This window comes from Pagrus pagrus, assembly GCF_965226575.1.
Source record: "Pagrus pagrus genome assembly, chromosome: 6".
Taxonomy (NCBI): Eukaryota; Metazoa; Chordata; class Actinopteri; order Spariformes; family Sparidae; genus Pagrus; species Pagrus pagrus.
This window is the reverse complement of record NC_140190.1, coordinates 30,110,087-30,123,389: the sequence shown is the minus strand read 5'-3', so window position 1 is coordinate 30,123,389 and position 13,303 is coordinate 30,110,087. Positions and strand designations below refer to the sequence as shown.

Sequence of the window (13,303 nt, the reverse complement as noted above, 5' to 3'; positions counted from 1 at the left end):
ACACAGCCACTCTCAACATCAGGCTAACAAATTACAAATATTGTAAAGATGTTGTAAAGCATGTGTGAACGTCATTAACATATGTGAAATATAAGATACTTCACCCTTATGACCTTTATGGTACCTTTATATCCAATTAAAACAGTTCCATGCTTACTGTGGCAGTGTGAGATGATGCACTGATAGTTTTGTAATATTCAGATGCACAAAGTATGTACTGAGGAGCAGACAACTCGAACACACACATCTTGCCTGTGACAGCACACCCCTCTGGCTACCTCTAGTGGAAGACAGATGTTAAATCCTCTCCATATGTGCACTTCTTCAGGCTGATTTTTGTCCCCTGCAGCCCCCAAAATTAGCACAAAACACCAAAATACTTTTTTCACTTATTTCAGACATTTTAATCATAATATTTTAAAAGAAAATGATAATTCATTTCAATGTCGTTTTCAATTTCTGCTTAAGCAATGAGTACACTTACACCTTGTCTGATCATTTTGTGATTATTTAAGCTTTTTTTTTACTCTTCTTTTTCCACTCTCTGATAGAAGTACATGTATGCAGTATTGAGCACCAAAAAGCATCAAGTATTGCATATTGTTTCAAGTTTTCAAGTTTCAAGTTTTAATGTCAGTTTCTCCACATGTATCAGATATACAGAGGAATCGAAAAGACGTTTCTCCCTATCCCACGGTGAGAGAAATAAAGAACAAAACACCGCACAGTCGGGACAGAGAGGGGTCGCTGCGTCTACACGCGCCACCATCTTCTTCTTCTATATTGGCATCAGATACTTGGTCAGATTTTTTAAGCTACGCATCGTAGCTCTTTGATTAAATATTTCCTGCTCTAATTTAGGAAACCTCTTCAACTTCAGTGTTGGGCTGCACAATATATTAGAAGAAATGTGATTATTTTGACATATATTATGAAATTATTACGTTAGCAAGAATGATCATTTTTGTATTCTGAATTCGTGCTCGCTAAAAACTGGCAATTAGTTATATAAAAGCTGCAATTTGTAAGAAGGCTGTTTTTTTGAGTGTCATTCCCAACTTATCAGTTGACACTCTGGGATTGTAGGTCTTATAGCGTCAGTATTTGACAAGTTGGGAATTCTTACAAATTTGAGCTTTAATGCATTAAGCAGTATGTGTCATGGTCCTGTCATTTTGGTTTCATTGTGTGTGCGTGTGCACGCGTGTGTGTGTGTGTTATATATGTCTGTTCTGGTTTTGTGTGGTTTTGGGTTCCTCCGCCTCACCTCATCCCCTCATTGGGTTTGTTTGTATTTAAGCCTGTGTCGTTCCCTCACACTTGGTTGGTCTGTACCGTCAGACATGCAAAAGCAGGGCCTAAATGCAGGCATAGGAGCAGGGCGCTTCAAGACAAAAAGCGAGCTTTAATGAATGCTGATAACCAGTCCAAATAATAAAAAAAAAACAAGAAGTGCAAAGTACAAATCATGACAAAATACAAGGAACAGAAAACCCAGAAACATACCACGGGGAGACACAGGAACAGGCTCAGGTGAACAAAACAGAACGAACTGGACAGATGTCCCTCTTTAGGTTTGTCACAAACGGATGGGGTGCAGGTGGAGTGAGGCAGAGAAACAAAGGTGAGGGAAATGAACGTAAAACCACTAGAAACAGGAAGGGGCTGATAGGCTTGAAAAGCTGTAAAACACTGGAAGGAGGGAAAGGCAAATAAGGGAGATGCAGTGCAGGAGTGGAGGGAGAGCAGACGGGGAAAGAACTTAGGTAACAGGGCTGGGCTAATCAATCACATTCAAGACAGATGTGGAGGGAATATCAGGCTGGTGAGGAGCACGAGAACAGGAGAGAAGACTAAACACTGGAAAAGGGCAAAAGACAACACAAAACCAGAAAACACATAAAACAAACACACAATGAAACCAAAATGACAGGACCATGACAGTATGGCATGATTTGTTAAATAGAACATGAATATATTTCACAAACTAAAGTGGGGACGAGTATTCATTTGGTAAAGATATGAAAAGCTCAAGCATCACATTGGTCATCATAAAAGAAAAATCAGGTGTAAGGAGGGAAGGTAGGATAGTGGGATAGTTTCTATAGTGGGCCAGTCTATGGGAGGGTGGTGATGTAACACAGAGTCCAAAGGTCGCATAGAATCAGAAATGTTTATCATGTGTCAGTGGTTGCCAAGGCTACACTGTAAGCCCTCGTGACGGGTGGAGATGACATGTAATCTCTACGCAGTAAATCATACAGACACACCTTTCTACACATGAAGTGTTTCAAAAGATCAACCTCTGATCTGTCATGGCTGAGGCGGCTTACATTTACCCTGCAAGCTTATGTGCTCTTTATGAAGAAATAATGCTTTTGTACCTTGAGCCAAAGTGAATAGAAACACTTGCACTAACTGTCAAGTCTAGTGAGTGTAGGACTAAATGAAAAATCTGCAAAACAGAAATCATAGAAAAAGAATGAAACGTTGAGGAAAATAACTGTACAGACAAGTACAGATACTCGTGTAAAAAAGACTGGTAAAAATAGAAGTACTGATTCAACTTCTTTACTCAAGTAAAAATAAAAAGTATCCCTCTGAAGGACATTTCTACCGGTCATTTCTCGTCAAAGCTAACTGAAGCTCATGTCATATTAATATAATTCAAAGACTATTAAACTTAAAGGTAGAATCAGTGGAATTTGTCCCAGCTGTTCCTAAACGCATCACAAAGACAGGTGATTGTTGAGTCTCATTCCCAGGACGTCAAATAGTCACATTTGTGGTTGGAAAATCCAGGCTGAGCGCTGCAGTGTCTCCGCAGATACAAGACACTAATACCCCTTTTCCACTGGTCAAAAATCCCACTTAAACCTGCAAAGATCAGGCTTTTGTGTGCAACTGGAATGTGTAAACGCTGCATTTACACCCGGGTCAATTGACTCTGCATAGACCCGGGTTTTTATCACCTCAGCTCGGCTCAGCTTTGATCTAAACGTAAGACCCGTGTGAACACTCTAAATTCATCTGTGCGCAGTGATGGTGCGTTATCAACATCTGGTGGTGGCATGTAAATAAAGAAGGAATTTGGGATGCGGTCTATCAAGGACGTTTTATTACTGGACAGTGTTGGAGGTGGAGACCCGTTCATTCCTATGAAAGCTGCTCAGTGGTGTTATGAAGCCAAAAAACCTCTGCTTCCCGGCTTCGAAAATACCTGCATCGCCGACTGAGCCGGCTAAATTCTGGTTTAGTGCCCGGCTAACTTGAAGGGGGTTAAAATAATTGAATCGTGCAGTTCTTCTAGACTTTCCAAATGTTACTGGACCAACTGGCTCAAATCATGATAGTGAAACAAGTCATTTTGCTGCGGTTGGGACGCTTAAAATAATTTATCTACCGTTTTACAGACTCTTCTTTTACAATGGCTCTATTGTTGTTTTCTCTTCTGTTATAACTGTTTCCGGCGCATTCGTGACGTGAAACATGACGTCAGTGACGTGCAACGTGCCGCTTCAGATAAAAAGTACAGACGGGCTGCCGTGCCTGCTGATGTGGGAATGGGGTCAATAGGCGATTTTTCGCGGGTTGACCCGTGTTTATAAAACCTGTGTAGACCCGCTAATTTTGGTGGAAAAGTGGCATAACACGCATTCTCTCCCCATTCCAGTCTCCCTCTCTGTCTGTTTCGTCGTCTCGTCGTTTCGTCTCGCTACCTTTGCTGGCCGTGATATGCACTGATAGGTTAAAATCAGTCTTGTGATGTTGGGAAGGTGGCGTACAACGAAGCAAGAATAAAAAATAATAATAATAGTATAATTCCCCTCAAATGCATTCAAACTAAAGTAACGAAAATGTAAGGAGTAGACAGAACAGATATTTGTATTCAAATTTAGGGAGTAAAAGTAAAAAGTTGGAAGAAAATAAATAAAATAAACACTTGAGTAAAGTACAAATACGTGAAAACACCTACATAGGTACAGTAAAGTACCAGTGCATTAGTACTTTGTTACTTCCCACCTCTGGTGATTTTTAAATACACTGAATTTTGTACAGTGTGGCTGCACAGAAATGTCAGGTGGGTGGGGCTCTGCTGGGGGCAGTTTGGACCAGTGACCTCGTATTTGTCAAATCCTGTTTACGCCCCTGCCTTCATCCATGTGCAGTCATTTGAAGGCACATATAACCAACCGCAATAAAACCTTTATCATTTCGACATGAGGAGTTGGCCTATAGCAGGCAGAAATGTGTCACATGTTGCGCAAACCTTTCCGCCGCCCTGTACGTGCTCATTTGTCTCCTCCTAAGCCATGATGGCATGTATTGTCATCAGCCAGTGCCTTATCGCGCAGTCACGCGTCCCTCCCACAGAACTACCAGTTCGTGTTCTGTATAAATGAGCAGCGGTGGGTTCCTGCCGTTATCCGCAAACTCTGTCCCGGGACACTGGCAGTTTTCAGCTCTCAGGGGAATTTTACGAACTTCCGCCTGCGTTTACTTTCTGCTTTCACTCTTCCACTCGGTGCGTGTGTGCGGGCAGAGCGTGCTTCAGACGTTACTGGAGAAAAATCAGGTAGGATCGTTTTATCAATCGGACTCCGTTCCACCCGCACAGCACACGCACTGGGTTATATACAGCATATCTAGACGGGCATGGTGCGTTCACGGTAGCATGTGTGCTCTTTAAAGCTCGACTTGTTTATTTCCGGGTTTGCTTCAAACACTCAAGAGAACACTGATACTATTCAGACATTGGTAAATTGAACATATGAGGGCAATATTGTTTATAAATGTGTTAAAAAATCTAAATAGGGAGGTTAAAAGTTAGATAAGTTTAACAAAGTACCGTAATGATCTTTGCAGACGACACCCACATTGTGGGCTGAACTTCAAGGGTTGTTTACCATCACTGTGTCTTGGTTGCGCATCCATGTGACCATAATGCCCCTGGAATATATATATATATATATATATATGTATATATATATATATATATATATATATATATATATATATATATATATATATATATATACATACATATATATATATATATATAAGGGGGTTATTAAAATGAATACAAAAGTCTGTGTTGTGGGTAAAATTGCAACACCAACCCTCAGGTAGATTTTGTTGTTACATTAACAAAAGTGGAAGAATAGATGAGATGAGCCTGCACACTAGATAATGCTTCCAAGGATATGTAGTGTGAAAATTTAATGTATTACCTCCATCTGTCTGGGTCATCCTGCCAACACACCCAGGCACTCCTCCTTCATATCATGGGCTGTATTGAAAAAAAACAACTCATGTAGAATCTTGTATCAAATTTATTGGAATTGGTACCGAACATCCAAGAAACCCTCAGGATACTTGGCAACATGTGTTCTTTCAGAAGTTGTTGCAAAATGGTCACAAGCTTTAACATGATTTTGGGTGTGTTGGCATGGAACGACCCATTTTTCTATTTTTCACCTGTGATTCTGTCCAGAACCTACAGTGTTCAGTGTCTTTGGAAAAAGTGTTCTGGGGGGCATTTTTGCCTTTATTTGACAGTTGACAATAGAAATAGACAGAAAACAGGGAGGGAGAGAGCAAAACAGATGATATGCAAACATGGAAAAGAGGATTAACGTTCTATTACCGCTTAATTCACATTTCTTAATGTGTGATGTTTTATGGCTTTTTAAGGAAAATATATCAAAGTAAAAGTTTGTGTCAGATAGGGTTGCAGCGGTGTGATATCTTAACTGTACGATAACCATCTCAGAAAATAGGTTCATGGTATCACCATATATGGTATTACACAGTATTTATTAATATTTTCATAATATATCGGTTACAATGTCATTTTAAGAGAAGGGAAACAGAAGCTCACGGTATATTATGTCCTGACAGTCATGAAACTTGATATAAACTTTAAATATATGTAGAATAGAATACTGTGAATAAATTTACACGTACGATTAATGTCAGTTTTTTGTACCATGGCATAGCCAGAAAGACACGGTTTATCACTGCAACCCTAGATACTAACACAATTTAGGCATTTAAATCTTTCTGAAATATATTTTGCATTTGACATTATGTACTGATGCCGTTTGCTTATTACAGGAAAGCTGTTCAATATCAGTCATGGCCACCATCAGCAGCTCAAACACAGCCTTTGCCTTGAAGCTGTTCCACACTCTGAGTGAAGCGAATCCCACCGGAAATATCTTTGTTTCCCCGTTGAGTATCAGCTCAGCCCTTGCTATGGTTTACCTGGGTGCTAAAGGAGACACTGCTGCACAGATGGCACAGGTCAGCACACTGACTATTTATTGCATGCATGCACTCACATCATCACATGACGTCTCTGCTTAACTTATAGCACACATATAAAAAGTGTCCACAATAAAATGTAGTCACCCTGGCCTGTATCCATAAATGATCGTAGTCCTGAGGTTCAGGCTATTGCCCCAGGTGTGTCTGCAGACAGAGAAAGTCTCATGCCACGTGTACTTTGTACTTCTAAAGAAATGCCTCTAAAACAAGTATTGCACTATGTCCTCAAAAGCAGGAAGTTGTACAGTCAGGCCAGTTCCACATTGGCACGATTTCAGTTCATGAAACTTGTTATTCTTTTGAAAGGGCGCTTTAAATCCTCAGAGCTTAGTTCTTCATTTTATTTTGATTGATGACTTCTGTGGTGACAGCTGTAGTTGTAGACTGACGATGAAGAATGACTTACTGAGTAAATACAGAACACAGAGCAGCTTTGAGAATTAAGACAATGCACTGTATTGTCAAAGTCATTCCAAAATAATAGTTGTAACAGCTTGATGCTGTCAAAAGAGCATTAGTGAGGTCCAACACTAAAGGTGGGACCAAGTATCAGTACGACAGTATATTTTATTACTTCCTCTTGTGATACATTACTGAGAGAGGAGAGCTCACAGGAACTGGGAAGAGCTGGTCTCTAAACTTCTGGCTTTGAGGCAGGAACCAATCAGCTCCCTGGACAACCTACACTCACACAACCAACCACACATGCAAACACACATGCAGGTAACAGAGGGGCATTAAAGCACATACAATAGAAATGTTTATATGACCTCTAGGATCATAACAATTGATATTTTTATTAAAACATGCAGGTACTCTTAACAGATTCCCCTGGCAATTTGACTTACCAGAGTCACTACTCCACAGCTCCTTGTAGTGTAAACATGATTTACACAGATTGTAAAGATTTAAGTGAGCCCAGTTGTATTCTTCCTTTAACCATTACAACTCCACAGCTATACTGCTTTCTGGCAGTTCAGCCTTTTGCCAGTTTATGACTGTGTTCCATTGGAATGATGACACACATGGACAAGCTGCAGTCGGTGTGCGTGTTAAAGAGGCACTAAGCTAAGACTATATACACTTTTTCATACCTTGTTTCATCTCACTCAATTCTGTGAAACTGACACCCCAATGCAGCGAAGGTTCATGACGGAGGTGTTAGGTGGGTTTTGTGCACAGGAAGGAGCCTGGCCTAAGCTGTCGACACAAAGTTGAAAGAATACTGTTGTCTAAAAGATAATTATATACTGTAGCAGTTAGATTTCCCTTTATTGGAACAGAGGGGCCTAGCTCAAACAAAAGAAACCCTGCCCCAGAACCAAAGTACAGAAAAGTATCGGGACATGCCTATCTTCATACTTTTGTACAGTTTACAGAGCAGGCACATAAGTTAATAACATTAAAACATGAGACAAGGCTAAACATGACAAAAGACAACCATTAAGTTGAAGAGTTTTTTAAATTTCATTTTGCCACTGTCTAATAAACAGAGGGCCTGGCTCATGGCTCATGGCTCAAGAACTGTGTAATGTCCTTCTGGTGTGGTTTTTAGCTTCATTTTCACATTATATCTGTAACACAACTTTTTGATCCCAGAATAAAGTCTGTTGCTCCAACCTTTCTCACAGGCACTCTCATTCAGCTGTGGTGAAGGCGTCCATACAGATTTTGCCTCACTCAACGCTGACATCAACTCACCATCTGCATCATACATCCTGAAACTAGCCAACCGTCTCTATGGAGAAAAAACAGCCAGCTTCCTCCAGGTGAGTTTTCCGTTTACACTTATCACAGAAGATACAGGTGCTTTGATTGAATCTATATGACAGCATTGATAAGATGTTATATGCTTTCTGCAGGAATTCCTCGATGCCACACAGAAGTATTACCAGGCAGACCTGAAGGCTGTGGATTTCATCGGGGCAGCAGAGGCGTGCAGAGGGGAGATCAACAGCTGGGTCGAGCAGCAGACAGAGTGTGAGAATCTTAATTAGATACAAAATCATTCTAAGACAAACTTGTAGAGCAATCATTTGATAGGGTGAGTCAGTGTTCAATGGTTGCTTTGTCTTTGCATTTCCTTTCAGATAAGATTAAAGATCTTCTGAAGCCAGGTACAGTCAGTGCTATGACAAGGCTGGCTCTGGTTAATGCCATCTACTTTAAGGGAAACTGGATGCACCGCTTTGATGAGGCAAACACCAAGGAGATGCCCTTCAAAGTCAAGAAGGTGAAAACTAACATCTAAATTTGCAGATGTAGAGACATACATTTTGAATGCCAGAAACAGCCAGATGTACAGCTGATCACCTTCAGAAACTACATATAGGCTTTCTAACGTGCTCTGTTCACCTTGATTTTCTGTATATCTTGCATGTCAGAATGAGAAAAAGCCGGTCCAGATGATGTACCTGATGAAGAAGCTACCCTACAACTACATCCCTGAGCAGGGTCTGCAGATCCTGGAGCTGCCGTATGTGGACGAGGAGCTGAGCATGTTCATTTTGCTGCCTGAGGAGTCCAAAAACGGCCCTGACCCTCTGCTGATGGTAAATAACCTAGAAAACAACTACCTCCATAGAAAAGGCAGTTTTCAGGTTCACTTTGCTTGTAGAGTTTTCTTGCAAACAAACAAAAGTTACCAAGACGAGGTGGTATCATTGAGCCTATTTTTAAAGAATTTAAAATCCTGCATTATTAACATAAATGTTCATAAGTTGCAGTCTACTTCTACAACGACTTAATTTGTGCATTGCAGCACATGTATTTTGTGGTACCACCACCTGTTGATAAGTGGAATAGTGTGCCACCATGGGCAGGGTTGTCAATTGGGTCACCCATTTGAGCACACATATTAAATGAAATTGCAAGTACCCTCATTATTTTAAGTGTTCACTATAAAAAAACAGGGACCCACTCTTAGAATAACAGCTCTGTGGCTCTAAAACTTAACAATGAACCTTTAAAGATGCTATAATCAATATTTTAGATGAACAATGGATCCAATGTGTAATGTAAAATGTGTCTTTTGTAGTAAGCATAGTGTTTCTTGACAAGCTGACATTGTTTAAAGTTTCTCTTCACATATTCCTATACCTTCAGCATCAACTGCTTCAAAAATCCAACTTATATAAAACACTTTGAGGATCAGGTGATTTCTTCAGCCAGTATAAAGCTGCCTTTTACAGCTGCATCATCTTTTGCTTTAACTCCTGTGAACATATTCTGTTGAATAAAAGGCAGGCTGCCTTTTAAATTCTTGTACTTGTTGATCCTCTTGGCAGGTTAGGTTACTCGGCTCTGTGTTTGGTGTGAAAGTGCCACCACTTTGCTTTGGCACAGCCACTGCCTCATTACAAAGAAGTCATTCAGCTTACCTTCATCAAGCACAAACGTGTATTTGCCCTTCAGTCTCTCATTATTACCTTCTCTGTTCTCTGACGTCTAGTGGCTAGACACCCTCAGCGCGCAGATAACAACATCTTGGTGCACACATTTTATGGACACCTTACTTCCAAACCGTTTTGTGCAAATTATATTTTTTGTAAGTTCTCGCGGGAGACAATGAGGGAACAATGAGGTGCTAAGTCAGATTCAGTCAGCATGGCCTTGAGTTTTGGAAAGCAAATGGAAGTGAATACCGTATTTCCACTCATGCAGCTCAAGGCAAACTGACATTGGCTGCGTTTCCCAGATTCGTTAAGACGCTCTTAAGTGCTAAGATCTTCTTAGGAGCGCTCTTAAGAACGCTGTGAAAGAAGGATGTGTTTCCCAGAGTCGCTCTTAGCTTAAGAAGATCTTTCACTAAGAAGGAAATGTAAGATCGAGCTGACCCACTCTTAACAGCCTTCTTAGCGACCAAATGCTCAGTGATCAAGCCGCGTCAGGGAAATTTACATCCTCCACTTTTCGAAATAATAAAACAATGCTCAGTGTTGAAATGCGCTCATAGCTGCGGACCACTGGCGCAAGAAAAAAAATAGAAAATGGTAGATGAAAAAAAACCTTTTTATTGAATTACACGTTTAAGTTTTCCACACACATCTGCATATATGAGTTTATAGTACTACACATAAAAAAAACAACAACCCTGTGGCATTTCACAGATATCAAGGGAACAGATGTATTAAACTCAGCTGAACCTCATCCAGAGAGGCTTCACCTGCTACTCTATAGGCTATATATGCGTTGCCAAAGTCCGCGCGTGTGAGAAACCATGGTTGCAATACAGCACATTCTCGCTGCGAACCAACAGCGTCGCCGTGCGCGAAGCCAGACGGTTTACATAAATGCATACGTGCGTCACACTTCTCCGCACCGGACGTGCTGTCAGACCGGGCTGTCCAGGCAAAGTACCGGCTGCCCCGTGCGGAGATCCAACGGCTGATCACTCGGTGTCTCCACACATCCAGAGAGCAACCCGCTGCAATTTTGCCCTCAGCCCGGAGGTGCAGCTCCTGGCTGCGCTGCGTTTTTACGCAGTGGGGAGCTTCCTGGAGGTGGTCGGGGATGGCACCGGCCTCAGCAAGGCATCGGTGTCACGGAGTGTGGCAGCTGTGACACCGATTCTCCTGCGCCATGCCCGGACCCACATAAAGCTGCCCACCACACTGGACGAGACAACAGCAACTCAGTCAGTTATTATAGGATTTCAGAAGAACCTACAAGCTGATGCATACAACCTCTTATCATGAGATTAAATACAGTGTATGTTTTTTGTTCCAGCTGGAGAAAGCGCTAACACGCGAGAAGCTGGATGAATGGACCAACAGGGAAAACATGGACGTCCACTCAGACGTCATCGTTCACCTGCCCAAGTTCAAGCTGGAGGAAGACTACGAGCTGAACGAGCCCCTGTCTAAAATGGGCATGACAGACGTGTTCTGTGGGGCGAAGGCAGATTTGTCCGGCATGAACGGTGAAGGAGGACTCTTCCTGTCTGCAGTGGTCCATAAGGCCTTTGTGGAGGTGAACGAGGAGGGGACCGAGGCAGCAGCAGCCACAGCAGGTATGGTGGCATTCTGTATGCTGAGGGAGGAACACTTCACAGCGGACCACCCCTTCCTCTTCTTCATCAGACACAACAAGACCAAGTCCATCCTCTTCCTCGGCAGGTTCTCGTCTCCTCAGTAGACAGAACCAGAAGAGGAAGACGTTGGATCAATTCAAATAAAAAGAAATGAAAAATCCTTAAAATTGAATGCCTTATATTTTGGGATGTTTTGTGAATTAAAAGGAACGGTTCAGCCCAAAATGAAAATTCAGTCATTTCCCACCAACTCCCATCCCGATGGGATGCAGCATTCTCCTAAATGTTTAAAACATAAAAACAGAACTGATAAAACACGTAAAAAGGCTCCATACAGCTCCTCTGCTGTCCTCCAAGTCTCCAGAAGCTCGTTATCCCAAACTGCTTTGAAGAGACACCACTAATGCGTTTATCTTAGCAGCTACAGTAAAGATTTCATCTTAAAAAGGGTGTTAATAACATCTTTTCAAACAAATTTGTGAACTTTTTTTTGCATTTTAAATGTCAAAATGATTAATGGACTACAAAACTTCACTTGCCCCTTTATTGGCAGGGGGATGAGTTTGACTGAATTTTCATTTTTGCGTGAACTCTTCCTTCAAGAACGTGTTTGTTTTTTGGGGGGGTTTTTTCTGCCTTTGCACTGAGATCATAGATGTAGCTATTCAAATAATTACTGAGTGAGTTGGAGTGGTTTTTGGTTGAATTAATGGGTTGTAATACTGGAATTAAGTCAACTGATCATTCTATGTAAGTGAAAAATAAAGCGCCACACGTTTTGAAATGACTACAGTGTAAAAATGGAGAGGACTGTTTCTGTTTGCTTCAGAGCACAGTAGTTCCAATGAAATGTGTTCACAGCAAAGTTTTTGGATTACCCAATTACCCACAGGATCTGGGATAATTTCTTGAAAAGCACTTTGTTGAAATACCATTTTCAATGATTTATGCATTACAAACAAAATTCAACTCAGTTGTATTGGGGTAGCAAATAAAATCTCACAGACATATTTCAAATCCTCAGTGCACAAAAGATGCCTTTACTTGAGTTAAGATACCTGGAAGGTGGAAGGAGAAGAATGTTTCTAATGTGGCCAAATTGATCCTTTGTTTTTGTATATTTTGGGCTTTACATTATTTCTGACTTACAGAATTATATCTGTTTTTTTGTTGAAGATATGTAAGCATATTAAAACTGAATGCTGGTAAGTGGTGTAGTCTAGTATGTGTATCTGCTTTGATGATAAATCTAGACTTTTTTTGTTGTAATCTATTAATTCCTTTGCAGTTTGTTACTTGATTTACAATATTTTGGTGAATGTTAATGCATAACTCCAGTAAGCTGTGAGAAAACACTCTTGTCAAAGTAAAACACACAGCTGCAAACTATACAATGAGGTCAGTGGTCTCTGCTGGATATCCTGTAAACTCTTGTTAGATCTGTGAGAGTGAATCCTCTGTGGCTGTGTCTCTCCTTCTGTCCACTAGGTGGCAACAATAACTCACAATATGGTAATATGGTAACCAGTTTAACCAGAGCTTGTCTAGTATGCAAGTGCGTGCCAGTGTTCTAGCCAAAATAAATTAAAAGTCAGCAGCAAACTAAGTATACAATGAGGTTCCGGTTCTCTGTTGTACAGTATGTCCTGTTAACCCTTGTAAAACCTGTTAAATCAGGTTTGGTGAGATGTGAAAACACACAGGCTGTACCTCCCTTCATTCTACCGAGGAGCAACAAGCTGTTGTCAAAGGAAAATAAGGTCCCAAGAGCACTGTTTGAAGGTGGCAGGGTCCGCCTAATAAAAATAAAAAGTAAAACAGTATGAAATTGTGTTGTCCTTTAAGGTACGTTTGTTTATTCAGTCATGAAAACAAAGAGAGTTTGTTTATTTAGTTTGTTTGGGCATAAAAGGTCAATGAAGATCTTTCTCTTCTGATTAA

General features: G+C 40.9%; 1 protein-coding gene across 2 annotated transcripts in view; it reads left to right on the top strand.

Annotated features, from left to right (window-relative positions):
- The window catches only part of serpinb1 (serpin peptidase inhibitor, clade B (ovalbumin), member 1), a 37,008-nt gene extending 23,840 nt beyond the window's left edge, over window positions 1–13,168 (top strand). The window contains exons 1-7 of one of the 2 annotated variants that reach the window (XM_084354254.1): window positions 4,308–4,576; window positions 6,118–6,306; window positions 7,962–8,099; window positions 8,193–8,310; window positions 8,421–8,563; window positions 8,715–8,882; window positions 11,059–13,168. In XM_084354254.1, the coding sequence (XP_084210380.1) occupies window positions 4,400–4,576; window positions 6,118–6,306; window positions 7,962–8,099; window positions 8,193–8,310; window positions 8,421–8,563; window positions 8,715–8,882; window positions 11,059–11,466 (1,341 nt within the window). In that variant the 5' untranslated portion in view covers window positions 4,308–4,399 and the 3' untranslated portion in view covers window positions 11,467–13,168. Of the gene's footprint in view, window positions 1–4,307; window positions 4,577–6,117; window positions 6,307–7,961; window positions 8,100–8,192; window positions 8,311–8,420; window positions 8,564–8,714; window positions 8,883–11,058 lie in introns of those variants that run through there. The other variant, XM_084354255.1, reaches the window with a different exon arrangement.
- The last annotated feature ends 135 nt before the right edge of the window (window positions 13,169–13,303 follow it).